The sequence below is a fragment of the Nicotiana tabacum genome, chromosome 3, assembly GCF_000715075.1.
Source record: "Nicotiana tabacum cultivar K326 chromosome 3, ASM71507v2, whole genome shotgun sequence".
Taxonomy (NCBI): Eukaryota; Viridiplantae; Streptophyta; class Magnoliopsida; order Solanales; family Solanaceae; genus Nicotiana; species Nicotiana tabacum.
Window position 1 is genome coordinate 198,620,957 of NC_134082.1, and position 15,976 is coordinate 198,636,932.

At 39.3% G+C, this 15,976-nt stretch overlaps 1 protein-coding gene across 2 annotated transcripts; it reads left to right on the plus strand.

Moving 5' to 3' along the window:
* Window positions 1-11,378: 11,378 nt before the first annotated feature.
* Window positions 11,379-13,381, plus strand: LOC107816178 (uncharacterized). Of its 2 annotated transcripts, XM_075250385.1 has the most exons (3): window positions 11,379-11,650; window positions 11,830-11,943; window positions 12,243-13,379. In XM_075250385.1, the coding sequence occupies exon 3, from the start codon at window positions 12,279-12,281 to the stop codon at window positions 12,933-12,935; it is 657 nt and encodes a 218-aa protein (XP_075106486.1). In that variant the 5' UTR covers window positions 11,379-11,650; window positions 11,830-11,943; window positions 12,243-12,278; the 3' UTR covers window positions 12,936-13,379. The 2 variants fall into 2 exon arrangements, with proteins under 2 accessions (XP_075106486.1, XP_075106485.1); XM_075250384.1 differs by lacking the exons at window positions 11,379-11,650; window positions 11,830-11,943 and having other exon boundaries at window positions 11,950-13,381.
* The last annotated feature ends 2,595 nt before the right edge of the window (window positions 13,382-15,976 follow it).

The window sequence follows — 15,976 nt, forward strand, 5'->3', positions numbered from 1 at the left end:
ACCAAACCTGAATCATCAACTCGCTTATAAGCCTAAAATCAGTAGCAATAATGTTTAACGCCTGCAGATCTTATGCCCCTGTAATTGACAATTCTTTTTTCTGCAATCAATTTACTTCTTTATTTCTGAAACTAATAGATTGCCTATAGGTTCCGTTTAACACCTAGGCAAGCTTTAGGGTAAAAACTATAATTGCATAAGTCTTTGATAATTACAACCAGCAGGCAGGCCTAATTCGGACTTCTTATCTGATAATATGTGATAAATCAACCTGCCTTAATGTTTAAGTTTAATTCAGACCTAATCAGTACGTGTAAGACATGCTAAACTATATGATTTTCTCTGATTTAAGGAGGTTTATTTGAGCCATATCTGCTTACTTGCTTTCCCAATACTTGATGTATATGTTTTGAATGTCGCCTTAGAATTTTATCCTTTTAAAAAAAACTGCAAAAGCCCCAGCTCCCTCCCCTTTATGATTAGTAGTCCCATATGCCTTCGGGACTGATAGGATTGGGACGGGTAATAGCATGCAATAAGTAACGATACTATTCCGCGCTTTAATACCTTAACGGGGTGGGAAGGGTAGATATGGAGATGATGACTGATGCGCTAATATCACGTGCGACCCCTCTTTTTGAGGAGTGATTGTTGGTTATTGCATTGAAGTGATCCATATTAATCGTAAACCTAGGACCCCCTCCCCTTATTTGCTTTCATATCTTCTAGTGAAACCATTCAAATCTTTTTTTCATAAATTTCTGTGCTCTCTACTTACCTTCAAAAGTTTTCAACCTAATTGCAATGTTTTATGCAAGTCCTTATTTGAGCCTTGGTTGTTTACTTGTAAAGTCACAATTGTAACATGGTCGGGACCATACTAGTGGATCTTGAGGGGTGCCTAACACCTTCCCCTCGAGATAATTTCTAGCCCTTACCCGAACTCTGGTTTTTTTCCAACTCAAACCTTTCTTAAAGTGTCCTAATGCACTATAATCATTAGGTGGCGACTCTTCAAAATTCCAAAACCCAATTCTCGAAAGGGAATAGAGTTGTCCTCCCAATGTCGTATACCCGATTTCGACCCATAGAAAAAGGGGGCGTCGACACAGCTTATAACACTTCATTCTCTATTTAGGCTAATTACCATTGGGCAAACACAACTTGATTTAGTTTTCTCTTTCCCTTTTTTCTATTTATTTTTATGCCTTGATTTCCAGTATCTCATATATTTTAGTGTTCACTAAAGAAACACTAGGTGCCAGGCTAGAAAAGTTAAAACTTTCTCCAGTTGGTCAACGATAACAACACCAATTCCAGCTATATTACCCAATGGAGGGTTTGCATCTATAGCCGCTTTTTGGGTCACGTTTTAACTTGTGTCCGCTTTGCAAAAAACAATTGCAAGCGTACCCACTTTTTCGCGTAACTTCAGCATACGGGGCTGAAGTAGCAAAGACAATCACGCAAAACTTTAGCATTCTAGTAGACGGGCCTGAAGTAGCAAAGGCAATACGCTGAAGTTATTTAGTTCATTTGTAAAAACTTCAGCACTAAAATAGCTGAAGTTTTTTTTTCCTAGATTCATTAGTTTTGTAATAAAGCTTTTTCAAAAACTTCAGTAGAAGATGCTGAAGTTATTTAGTTCATTTGTAAAAACTCTAGCACTAAATAAGCTGGAGTTTTTTTGTCCTGGATAAGCTTTTCAAAAACTTTAGCAGAAGATACTCATTTGTAAAAACTTCAGCACTATATAAGTTGAAGTTTTTTTGTCCTGGATTCATTAGTTTTGTCATAAAGCTTTTTCAAAAACTTCAGTAGAAGATGCTAAAATTATTTAGTTCATTTGTAAAAACTTCAGCACTATATAAGCTGAAGTTTTTGAAAAAGCTTTCTAACATACTAGATAAATAATCACCTTATTCTTTCATAGTGTATTGCTACTATAAAATAATCAGATTGCCAACAGTGTCTAAATCATAAATTTTGAAAACAATGAACGTGAAAAGGACAGAATTACGTGAAAATATTCACAAATTATTGTCTACTAACTTACGTAATTATTTATAATTTATTTTTAAATAATCTGATAAACATACTAATGGCAATCATCTCATGAACTGAAGTGTCATAGCAGTACCAGAAAGAAGAAGAAGAAGAAGAAGAAGAAGAAGAAGAAGAAGAAGAAGAAGAAGAAGAAGAAAAAAAAACAAAGGAGGAGAAGGAGGAGGAGAAATGGGGGTTGAAGTTGTTTAAAAAGTGGGTACAAATTAAAACTTTTTAAAAAAAATGGGTATAAGTTAAATGGGGGCGACCAAATAGGGTATCCCGTGCAATTTTTACTAGCTATAGGCCTTAAAATAACTATTTTGACTAGGACTTAAAACCATAGACTAGTAAAGGATTACCATAGCTTTATATAACAAAGTCATAACTAGGAGTACGATTTTTATCGAGTGGATTGAGTTTTTTTGCTCCGAAATGAAATTATGGCTTTGGTTATTGTTTATTAACCATCACAAAGAAATTAAGGGGTCGTTTGGTAGGAAGTATAAGAATAATGTTAAATAAGGTGCATTAGTAATATAGTGGTTAGTAATGCAAGCATTAGTTATACAGAGATTATTTCTTATGCATTATTTGGTGTGGTGTATTAAAAATTAAAATGCATTGCATAATTTTTAAGAAATTTATTTATTTACTAAAATGCTCTCCATATTCTTTAAATTAAGGGACTTTAAGGATAATTTTATCTTTAACTATGCTAATGCATGCATTAATAGCCTTTGTATAGCTAATGTCATAGTTTTCTATGCATTAGCTATATATAGGATAATACCAAATAGAGTGTATAACTAATGTTTGTATTAGTTATACATAGATTGAAAAAGTGTACCAAACAAAGCATTATTAATACACAAAGCTAATGCATACATTATTTTCTCTAACACACTCTACCAAATGACCTCTAAGAGAATGATGATACTACTATATTTTATTACTGTGAAGCCAAGTAAAATTGGGCTCAATTGGGATTTTGGCTCTTTACAAACTTGTTTTTAATTTTATGACCCTACCTTTTTTTACACCTATTTTTTATACATAAGAAATCTTAAAAGATTATTTTCTTAAATTCAAAATTGTAAAGGGACATACTACCAAATATTACAACTAGGGAAACCAAGTATAATTGACCGCCAAAGAGCAATTAACCTCAATAGCATCAATGAGATTTTGCCACGCAATACTTATTTATTTATTCCTCTAAATTCAATTCGGATTAGGTTTGTAGTGCGTGTCAACTAAGAACTTCAATTATTCTCACAGAATATTTTAATAATCTGAAATTAACACCTAATAAGTATTAGGTTTGTCAATAAGTATTAGGTTTGTCAGATTGACCAACAATATGTCACGGAATCAAAGTACTAGTACTCATTACAAACTAAGCAGAGAACGTTCTGACGAAGCCGAAAATTTTGCAAAAGCGTATTTTATATTTAATATATATTTATAAAAATAATTTTTGACATGCATACTGTTTGACTCAAAAGATATTGAAACCTTTTTGAATAAATTAATTAAAAAATGAGGGGATAAATCTTAGTCAACCATAATAAACTCCAGATCAAAAAACTAATTGGAAAAATAATACATAAGATGAGATAGAGGTAACCAATCTTACTGAAACTTTTCGTTATGGCTCCCATTAATCAATGAAGGAGACCATTTTATATATTTTCTTGGAGAATGCTTCGCTCTTCTTTTCATTATGAAGATTACATAAGAGAGAACTAGGGAGAGAGAAAAAAGTGAAAAACCGCCCTCCTTACTGAAGGTTTCCCCCGCTATATATAGTCATGGACCTTTGCTATGTACTTGGTCTGACGCTCTTTCACACTATGTCTGCCTTGGTCGTCCCCTGAACGTTGTTTCTTCTGACTCGACGGGTATTGTGAGTGCGGGATATGGAATAGACCATGTCGTCTTTCACTGCCTTGCCGCTTGGACGGGATGTTGGTTAGCTTGACTGCAGCGGTCAGATTTTTACCAATACAGTCAGTCCCTCCATCTTTCGGGGTGATCCCCTGTCGGGCCAGGCAGACAGATCATGATTGCTACAAATCCGAGAGAAATCTGACTACTTATCCCTTGGTTATACTTCTTAGGTTTTAAGTGAGATGACGACACTCTTTCGATATCCTTGGACCGTTGCGGCTGTTTCGGAACCAAAACGTCGTTTGGATTGAAATGTTGTTTCGTGGTTGCCGCTATTATGACACATGTTCCTAGGAAATCGAAACGTTTCGTGCCCTATCATATTCGATTGGCGACTCTTGGGTTTCGTGCTTGGGTGATATATGTCTCTTATAAATAGAAGGAACACATCATTCGATTGACACACTTCCTTGACCTTTGCTTGAAAGAATTTTGCGAATATACTTTCTTCCTGATACTCCAAATTTTCACTCGCCCCCAGTTAACTGAAAACTTTCATCCTTCCTTTCCATTGTCTTTTTACTACACCAAATTGATACAATGGCTGGTGATTCTTCTCGCGTTGACCTCCCTGTCACAATTCCGACGTCGGAAAATGTTGCTCTGGCCACCGGAGGAGTAGAGGTGGTGGAAGATGAGGAGGTCCCGTCGATAGCCGAGATCTTGCCTCGTCTTGGGAAAGAATGGACTGACTTCTGCAGTCGCGCCGGGGAGGAGCCGGAACCTGTCCCCTTCTGTTATAAAAAAGGAAGAAATTGCAGAGTTAAAAGCTAGGTGGGGAATTCCCTGTTACGTTGACATGCAGCCGGCGGTAGGGGACGACATAGTCCATTTTGACCGCCCCGAGTACTGCGTGTTCTACGCCTACCCCTTTCTTATTGGGTAAACACTTCCTCTCCCTCTCCCGGTGGTAGATTTCTGCCGTTTTTACGAGGTATGCCCCGTTCAACTTTCGTCGTACCTGTATAAATTGTTCTTTATGTTGCTCAAGTTAGCAGAGCTCGCCGGTCGTGAGATCACTTTGGATCACATGCTCAATATCTTCGCCCCTCGGCTCATTCGCGGCACGATGATTCACATGCGCCCTCGGAGGTCGAAAAGTCTGGTAGTGAAAATGGACGACAGGGCTAACCGTCATTTTTACGAGAATTATTTCTATGTGCAGATGAGCACCTTGTGGCGGATCCAATGGGGTTATCTGAGAAGTGGAACTTTGCGCGTAAGTTTCTTATGTTTTTAATCGGAGAGATGCCTGACCGCTTTCTGTTACAATACTAAACCCTGTTATGTCTCTGCAGCCGAGAAATTGCCCCCTCCATCTATCGAAGGTATCCGCGAGTGGGTGAGTGCCATCCTTCCCCATACGGCGGGGGTTCGCACATGGTCGGCCTTTTATGAAAAATTTGGACGCAGGCCCCTTACGGGTGAGATGTCGTTTCTATTTGCTATTTATCCTCTCTTTTTACTTAGTTTCTTATGTGTTGTTTGTTGATATCAGGGAGAGTGCGGAGAGCAAGGTATCCTCTATTAGCATTTCGTCACCCTGCATCGTCTACTCACCCTGCTGCAGCATCTATCGCTCGGTCCTCGTCGAGGGCTGTTTTAGTTGAGTCTATGGCTGTGGTTATTCCTACGGAGGCCACTTCTCATACTGAGGTTCCGACTCGTGCCGCTCGTCTGACGGGTGAATCTCCCTGTACTGAGGAAGAAGAGGGGCCGTCCAAGAGGCGGCGAGTGGAATTCGAGACAACCCCTCCAACTGTAATACATCGGGACGACTCTCCCTTGACATGATCTAGGGTGGGGGTTGATACCACCCCGCCCATAGAGATGGATCCAGCAAATCGTATCTGCCCGTCGACGGAGATTCCTGCCACTGTCGTTGATCAGCAACCTGCCGTGATGGGGGGACAGGTTTCTAAAGCTGCCGTTGTGGTTTTGGATGTGCCCTCATCCTCCATACCTGGTCGTGCTTCCTCCTCAGCTAATGAAAGAGGAAAGGGCGTCGTGGTCGACGACTATAAATCCAAGTCGAACCTCGATCCTGATCATATTAGGATGTTTGAGGAGGGTATCACCCACTCGGTGGTTCATGCAGGAGGGCCATCCTGTATTCTTGAGATCTCTTTGGATGTTAATCTCCTAGGGGACACGGAGGATCTGGTGCCGCAGTTTGATATTTTGTGCTCCGCTGCTGAGAACGAGGCTCTTTGGAATGTTCCTGATATCGACTTGATGCATTAAGTGGCCGTTATGGGCCTGAGGGTACATTTTGGCTTTCTTTCATGTTTCTTTTATTTTTCTGGATGATACGATCTTAACCCGTCTTTTTGTTTTGCAGACGTACATGTTGGAAATTGAGAGTGCTCGTAGGGCTGACATTAGGACTGAGATTTTCCTGAATGCGTTGGAGAAATATCGGCGCTATTACAATAAGTGCTGTGAGATGCACGAGCGGCTGAGGGAGAGTCCCGGTGCTCGATCCCTTGGAGAGGAATTGGAGAAGAGAGACCAGCAGTTGATGGAGGCCGTTCACAGAAATAGTGTGCTCGTGGAGCAACTTCGTGTGAAGGACGAAGAGCTTGAGTTAGGCAAGGGGGTAGCCGCAGAGTGTGACTATCTGTAGGGGAGACTGAGGTCAATGCAGTCCGAAATGGATCGGAATCTTATCAAGGTCGAGGCGATGAGTGCGGAGTGGATGGGAAAATTGGTCGAGTTGGAGAGAAAGGTTGCTGGGTTGGAGAGCATCGAGAGTGCCTCGTCCTTGGTGACGGCAACGGCGGTGGCCCTAGAGAACACTATCCGCGTCCTCCAATCCGAGCAGGAATCGAAAATGGCGACAGCCACGCTAAGGGAGGCGAGGCTTGATGAATTCATTTGTGAGATCGATCGATAAGCATCGATCTTGGGGGATCGAGTTGCCGCTCTGGAGGCCGAAAAGGAGCAACTGTTGGCTCAAATCGAGTCTTCCTCCGCCGCCGATCCCTGCCACTTGCACAAGCTTTGGGTTCATGCTGAAGCCCAGCGGGATATATATAAGAGTTTATGGGAGGCGGGCAATGTTACCGAGGCTGCATATTAAGGAGCGTGGGCGAAGGCGCGAGAGGCTCGTGTCAATTATAGATATGACTCAGCGATGCCAAAAGCTGGTGAGGGCGCGGGTGCCGAGAGAGAATTTCTTAGAAATGGTGGTGAAGAGGGTGGCGATGATGACGCCGAGTGAAAAGATAGTTGTCCATGTCTGTTTTCTCTCATTTTTTTAGACTATTGATTCAAGCCATATGTAATCTGCGACTCTTTGTGCAGTGACTTTGTATAAAGAAGAATTTTTCGTTGTTATTTGCCTTGTACCTTTTCTTTGTTTTTGCTTTTCGTGACTTTGGTGCGAGGTACATTCCCGTATGGCGAGTCCCGATCTTTTTTTCCCTTTATATTTTCTGACGGCCCTTGGCCTTAGGAACATTTTGAATTTTCTCTTTGGCGATGGCTCGTAGCCTCGAGGGTGTGATTTTGAACTTTTGTCGAAATATCAACCCGTCGTTGTCCTATCGAGGTCGGATTCTTCTTTTTGGCGAAGTCCCTTGGCTTTAAAGGGTGTTATTTTGAACTTGTCGAAATATTAACCCATCGATGTTCGATCAAGGTCGAACTCTTCTTTTTGGCGAAGACCCTTGGCCTTAAAGGGTGTTATTTCAAACTTGTCGAAATATTAACCCGTCGTCGTTCGATCAAGGTCGAACTCTTCTTTTTGACGAAGGCCCTTGACCTTAAAGGGTGTTATTTTGAACTTGTCGAAATATTAACCTATCGTCGTTCGATCAAGGTCGAACTCTTCTTTTTGGTGAAGGCCCTTGGCCTTAAAAGGTGTTATTTCGAACTTGTCAAAATATTAACCCGTCTTCGTTCGATCAAGGTCAAACTCTTCTCTTAGGCGAAGGCCCTTGGCCTTAAAGGGTGTTATTTCGAATTTGTTAAAATATTAACCCGTCGTCGTTCAATAAGGTTGAACTTTTCTTTTTGGCAGAGACCTTTGGCCTTAAAGGATGTTATTTCGAACTTGTCGAAATATTAACCCTTCGTCATTCGATCAAGGTCGAACTCTTCTTTTTTGCGAAGGCCCTTGGCCTTAAGGGTGTTATTTCGATCTTGTCGAAATATTAACCCTTTGTCATTCGGTCAAGGTCAAAATCTTCTCTTTGGCGAAGGTCCTTGGACTTAAAGGGTGTTATTTCGAACTTGTCAAAATATTAACTCGTCGTCGTTCGATCAAGGTCGAACTCTTCTTTTTGGCGAAGGCCCTTTGCCTTAAAGGGTGTTATTTCGAACTTGTCGAGATATTAACCCGTCGTCGTTCGATCAAGGTCAAACTCTTCTCTTTGGCGAAGGCCCTTTGGCTTAAAGGGTGTTATTTCGAACTTGTCGAAATATTAACCCGTCGTCGTTCGATCAAGGTCGAACTCTTCTTTTTGGCGAAGGCCCTTGGCCTTAAAGGGTGTTATTTCGAACTTGTCGAAATAATAATCTGTCGTCGGTAGATCAAGGCCGAACTCTTCACTTTGGCGAAGGCCCTTGGCCTTAAATGGTGTTATTTTGAACTTGTCGAAATATTAACCTGTCGTCGTTCGATCAAGATCGAACTCTGTCGTCATTCTATTAAGGACGAACTCTTCTTTTTGGCGAAGGCCCTTGGCCTTAAAGGGTGTTATTTCGAACTTGTCTAAATATTAACTCTTCGTCATTCGATCAAGGTCGAACTCTTCTCTTTGGTGAAGGCCCTTGGCCTTAAAAGGGTTTTATTTCGAACTTGTCGAAATATTAACTCGTCGTCGCTCGATCAAGGTCGAAATCTTCTCTTTGGTGAAGGTCTTAAAGGGTGTTATTTAGAACTTGTCGAAATATCAACCTGTCGTTGTTCGATCAAGGTCGAACTCTTCTTTTTGGCGAAGGCCCTTGGCCTTAAAGGTTGTTATTTCGAACTTGTCGAATATTAACCCATCGTCGTTCGATCAAGGTCGAACTCTTCTTTTTGGCGAAGGCCCTTGGCCTTAAAGGGTGTTATTTCAAACATGTCAAAATACTAACCCGTTGTCGTTCAATCAAGGTCGCACTCTTCTCTTTGGCGAAGGCCCTTGGCCTTAAAGGGTGATATTTCGAACTTGTCGAAATATTAACCCGTCGTCATTCGATCAAGGTCGAACTCTATCGTCGTTCTATTAAGGACGAACTCTTCTTTTTGGCGAAGGCCCTTGGCCTTAAAGGGTGTTATTTCGAACTTGTCGATATATTAACTCTTCGTCGTTCGATCAAGGTCGAACTCTTCTCTTTGGCGAAGGTCCTTGGCCTTAAAAGGGTTTTATTTCGAACTTGTCGAAATATTAACTCGTCGTCGCTCGATCAAGGTCGAAATCTTCTCTTTGGTGAAGGTCTTAAAGGGTGTTATTTAGAACTTGTCGAAATATCAACCTGTCGTTGTTCGATCAAGGTCGAACTCTTCTTTTTGGCGAAGGCCCTTGGCCTTAAAGGCTGTTATTTCGAACTTGTCGAATATTAACCCGTCGTCATTCGATCAAGGTCGAACTCTTCTTTTTGGCGAAGGCCCTTGGCCTTAAAGGGTGTTGCCTTAAAGGGTGTTATTTCAAACATGTCAAAATACTAACCCGTTGTCGTTCAATCAAGGTCGCACTCTTCTCTTTGGTGAAGGCCCTTGGCCTTAAAGGGTGATATTTCGAACTTGTCGAAATATTAACCTGTCGTCGTTTGATCAAGGTCGAACTCTTCTCTTTGGCGAAGTCCCTTGGCCTTAAAGGGTGTTATTTTGAACTTGTCGAAATATTAACCCGTCGTCGTTCGATCAAGGTCGAACTCTTCTTTTTAGCAAAGGCCCTTTGGCTTAAAGAGTTTTATTTCGAACTTGTCGAAATATTAAACCGTCGTCAGTCCCAGTTTTTGGAGAATCAGGTATCCTCTAGGGGAGTCCTAGTTCGCTTGATAATGTTTGCATTGGAGAGTGTAATGTCGGAGAGTACGAAACGTTGTTGTTTTGCTTATGTTCGTTTTGTGCACACATTGGAGTTTCCTTGTCTGATTCCTGCTTTCCGCTCTGGAGATGTCATCGGTAGGCGATATTTCGGTTGTCTTGTAGTAGTTTCCCATTCTCTGATTGAGATGTTCCTTTGCTCGCTCGCCCGCGCGGCACTTGTGTTCCTGCTTGAGCAAAGAGCAGAAGGTGAGTCAAAATGATACTTTCCTTACCCCCATCCGATGAATCGGTGAATGAGAGTAAGTTTGTAACGTTGCTCGTTTTATCTGGCATTTCGACGGTTGATGGGGCAATGATTTCTAAACTTGGTGACTGTATTCATCTCTCTTTCCCCTTCTATGCTACACCTTTGCCCTGCGTGGGTTGGGCTTTGTCTTAGCACTCTTTTTGGTGGGTAATTGTGTTTTTTGTCTTTGATTTTGAAGAGACTAGGAAATTTCACTAAGAAATCCCCACAGACGGCACCAAATTATTTGACTCAAAAGATATTGGTACCTTTTTGAATAAATCAATTAAAGAAAATGAAGGGGTAAATCTTAGTCAACCATAATAAACTCCAGATCAATAAACTAATTGGAAAAATAATACATAAGATGAGATAGAGGTAACCAATCTTATTGAAATTTTCCGTTATGGCTCCCATTAATCAATGGTGGAGACCATTTTACATATTTTCTTGGAGAATGCTTCGCTCTTCTTTTCATTTTGATGATTACAGAAGAGAGAACTAGGGAGAGAGAATGAAGTGAAAAACTTACCGAAGGGTTTCCCCCACTATATATAGTCATGAGACCTTTGCTATGTACTTGGTATGACGCTCTTTCACACTATGTATGCCTTGGTCGTCCCCTGAACGTTGTAATATGGAATAGATCATGTCGTCTTTCGCTGCCTTGCCGCTTGGACGGGATATTGGTCAGCTTGACTGCAAAATGTTATGGATAAATTTAACGTATGTTATTAGAAAAATGTTCTAGGATTTTCCTATTTCCATTTCATAGGTGAGACTTTGCTATCTGTCATATGTGTGGTTAAACAACCCTAACCCTAAAAATAGAGAATATATGTCACGGAAAATGCAAAGTACTAGTAGTAGTAAAAATAAAGCAAGAGAGCATTAAGTACAAAAATTTTATGGATAAATTTCTACGTACTTTACTAACATTTTAGGACTTTCCTATATATCCATTTGATTAGTGCAAAAGTACTTCTGCTATGTCTCATATGTGTGGTTAAATTAGAGAATAGAGATTAAATAACTGCACATGGAAAACCCTATTCAATAGCGCTTATTCTTTGTTTACTTTGGCCGGCGACCACACCAAAACTATATAAAAAACACACTAATTTTTAATCTAATCTAAACCACCAAGAAACTACAAATTCTAATCTACATTAAGCCCCACCACTCTCAATGATTCTTCTTTTTTTTTTCTTCCCTTCGTCTTCTTCTCCTTCCAAATTGTCCTGTCATTTGTTTGTTTCTTCAAAGCTTCATTTGCAGAAGAAGAATAAAACCAGTTCATATATACTTTTATACTACATTACTACTATATATTTCTCCCTTCCATTTCATTCTCCACGAACAAGCAGCTGTCAATGAGATCACAAGTAAAACCCACATTTCATTGTCTTAATTCCCATACTTCACACACCGCCTTTCCCATTCTTCTTTAATAGGATATGCTAATTTATTTATTTTTAACATTCATTCACTGGTGCTAGTTCTTGTTAAGTCACTTTCATCCCTTGTGAAAGTACTGAATCAGAAAGGTGGTGCTGGCCTGCAGGTTCATGTGGTGGCGCCCTTATTGCTTTCAGAATTATTCATCATTCTTGATGTTGCTCACGTGATTTCAGTCCTTTTCTCTACCTCTCATTTATTCTACCTTTGATCTTAATTGGTACGTTGTTCTTTTCAACCCTTTATTTTTCCTTTATATTTATACACATGAATTCAGAATAAATGTGACCTTATTATATTTTGGACTCATAAAACCTGCCTCAAAATACGCCTCTGCTTATACATGTATATTATATATATATGTCCGTGTTGTCTTGTGTGTTCATGCACACTACTTAGCTTTTTTATTTTGCCTGGTGAAAGTGCATAATTAAGTTACGTGTTTTCTTTCATTTTAAGGTGTTTTTGTTTTCTTGAGAAATGAGTGAAACAGGTGAAATCTTTGGGTTTGGGTTGCAGGGAAGGAGAAAGAGAGGGATATTAGAAGCAAGAACAATGGCTGAATTGCTAAGAGAAAGAATGGACGGCAGCGATCGTGTCGTGAGACGACGAAAGAGTCTAACTGAACGGTTAGGATTCTCCGGACCCATTGCATGTTGTGGGTCCACCTTGTGTCTCAGACCAGCTTCGTTAAGTGTGGTTGATGATGATGACGACAGCGAAGAACCACTACAAGCACCGTCGGAGGCGGCGGGAGTGGGAGGCCAAGCGCCGCCGGAAATAGAGTCAGCTTTGGTATGTTTGGCTCATATTCCGGCAGGTTCAGGGATGAACTTGGCGGCGGCGTTAGCGGCGGAGCGTAACTTGAGATCGGCCCAAGATTCAAGCCCAAGTCAAATATCAGGCCCAGGACCAAATACAAGCCCGTTGAGACCCAATAACAATGGGCCGGGAACTGGACAAGAAACACCATTTAGGATGTCGTTGATGAGATTATTAGAGGAAACGGACGGCTGCGATGCAAAAGGAGAGGTCAAAGAAGGAGTAGGAAATGATACAATGTGCTGCGTGTGCATGGGAAGGAAAAAAGGGGCAGCGTTCATACCATGTGGACATACATATTGTAGGGTGTGTTCAAGAGAGCTTTGGTTAAATCGAGGGTATTGTCCCCTCTGCAATAGATCCATTATTGAAATTCTCGACATTTACTGAGAAAACTCCAAAGGATTGGTCATGGATTTTTGTGTTAGATTTCTCATCAAAGGGAGCAAATGATTTGATTTTTAATTAAAAGAAAGAAGAAGATTAAGCAAAAGCACATGAAATTGTTGTACCTAGAGGTGTAAGAATTTGTTCCTATTTGTTTTCTGAATCTTTGGTCGAGCACCTATACTAAGCCTTTCTTTCCAGCTTGGTTGTCAACACAAATCTGTCAACTTGGAAGTTGGATCCACCACATTAAATATCACATTTTCTCATTAATCAAATAAGAGATTCTACTTCTTAGCATAGTACTGTGGCAATACATCACCATTTCAACAAAAAGATACATTCATGTTTAAGTAGTTTATGCCCATCAAATGTGGATGCTAGTTTTGTTTGTTGCTTGTGTACAAGTGATTAAGGAATAGAGGAATTGTTAGTCCGGCACAAACATAAAAATTTAGCTTTTTATTTATGTTTGGACCAAATATCCAAAGTTTTACATGTCATCTTGGAATCCGTAAAAAGAGGTTATCTTTGACATGAATGTTTTGGAAGGGAGAAATGTTGTTTGCACCCTAAAAGGAGCTTTCATATTCATAGAGAATAACCCCTTTCTTTTGGATACATCTTTAGTTGTACGCGAACAACGAGCCCATAAACAGTGAGCAAATGAGAAGTGCTGGACTGAAACTATCTTCGATCTGGCCCAATACAAAGTTGGAGCAGATAAATGGGTTTTGTGACAATCTATTCAAAGCTTTCTCAATAGATCCACAGTCACTGATCATTCCAATGTGATTTGGTGCAGAAAGCCCAGCTGGGTGTTAAGAATGATGCAAAATTTGACATAGAAATGACAGCAATGGAACACAAATATCCTGAACTGTCCTAAAATTAAGATATTTAGTTCAAAATTTTCAGTAGAAAATAAATACTAATTAATCCCCACGTAACAGCTCTAAGAATGACTGATTGTGAACTTCATCCAAAATTGACAATAAAGATATCTAACAAAAAGAATTCCAATGACATAGGAATAGTTGTTATGGCGGAATGTGTTTAACCTTTAATAATGACGTATGGTTTAAGTTTCATTCTGCCTTTTTTGTGCATTGGAGGGAAGTTAGAAACATATTGTGTTATAAAATAGAAGTAATTTAGTAAAATGTAAATAAGAAACAGAGATAGAAAGAAAGAGTATTTCACTTCTTTTTGGTGTGTCTTTACAGTGCCATTTACATAGCCTTTTATAGGCATAAAAAGTAAAGACTACTATAGTAAAATAGTGTAAGGGATGGACATAAAGTGAAAATCCATCCACAAACTATTCATACATGGACTTCATCTACATATTATTACAACATTCCCTATTGGATGGCCATGTAAAAAAATGCATCATTAAGAGCTTAATAGGAAAAAAAACGTGAGAAATACATAATTATTTGTAATACGTATTACTTGTTGCCTCATTAAAAACCTTACCAGGAAAACCCAATGAGACAAAACCTTAGTTAAGGAAAAAAGAGTACATTGTGTATTTTTACTCCCCCTGATTACAATATCACTTAAGGGCTTAGATACGCCGCATGCCAATCTTGTATATTAACTTCTCAAATGTTGAGGTTGGCAATGCCTTAGTAAACAGATCCGCCAAATTATTACTTGAACGAACTTATTGAACATCTATTTCACCATTCTTTTGAAGATCATGAGTGAAGAAGAATTTTGGTGAAATATGTTTTGTTTTGTCTCTTTTAATATATCCACCTTTCAGTTGAGCTATACATGCAGAATTGTATTCATACAATGTTGTTAGAATATTTCCTTTTAAAGAAAGCATGTTGCTTGAATGTGTTGAGTTATTGATCTCAACTAAATGCATTCTCGACTTGTTTCATGAATGGCTATTATATTTGCATGATTTGAAGAAGTAGCAACCATAGTCTGTTTCGTTGAACGCCATAAAATGGTTGTACCTCCATATGTAAGTAAGTAGCCTGTCTGAGATCGAGCTTTATGTGGATCAGATAAATATCCCGCATCTGCATAACCAACTAATGCTGACTTGCATTCATTTGAATAAAATAAACCCATATCAATGGTCTCGCAAGTATCTGAATATATGCTTAATGTCATTCCAGTGTCTTTGTGTTGGTGAATAACTAAATCTTGCTAACAAGCTTACTGAGAAAGCTATATCTGGTCGAGAATTGTTGGCAAGATACATTAACGCCCCAATTGCACTAAGATATGGTATTTCGGCACCAAAAAGCTCTTCATCATTTTCATGAGGTCGGAATGGATCTTTATTTATATCAAGTGATCTTACAATCATTGGGCTATTCAATGGATATGCTTTATCCATATATAATCGCTATACCATCTTTTTGGTGTATGTTGATTGATGGACAAAAATTTCATCTTTCATATACTCAATTTGTAGATCAAGATAAAATCTCGTCTTTCCAAGATCTTTCATTTCAATTTTTTTCTTCAAACAGTCTACTACTTTTGGAAGCTCCCCAGGAGTTCTAATGATATTAAAATCATCAACATACACATCGATTATAATATATTCAGATTCAAACCTTTTTATAAAGACACATGGCCAAATTGAATCATTTTTGTACCCTTCTTTCAACAGGTACTCACTAAGGAGATTATACCACATGTGCCCTGATTGTTTCAATCCATATAAGAATTTCTGAAGCTTTATTGAAAAACTTTCTAAAAACATTTATATGCTTCGGGCACTTTAAATCCTTCAAGGATTTTCATAAAAATTTTATTTTCTAATGAGCCATACAAATAGGCTGTGACTACATCCATTAGATGCATATCAAGTTTTTCATGCACTGCCAGATTTATATGATACCTGAACATGATAGCATCCACCACAGGAGATTATGTCTATATATAATCAATGTCAGGTCTTTGAGAAAATTCGTGTACTAAATGTCGTGCTTTATGTCTAATGACTTTATTTTTATTAATTTGTTTTCTCACAAAATTTCATTTGTACCCTACTGACTTTATACCTTCAGGTG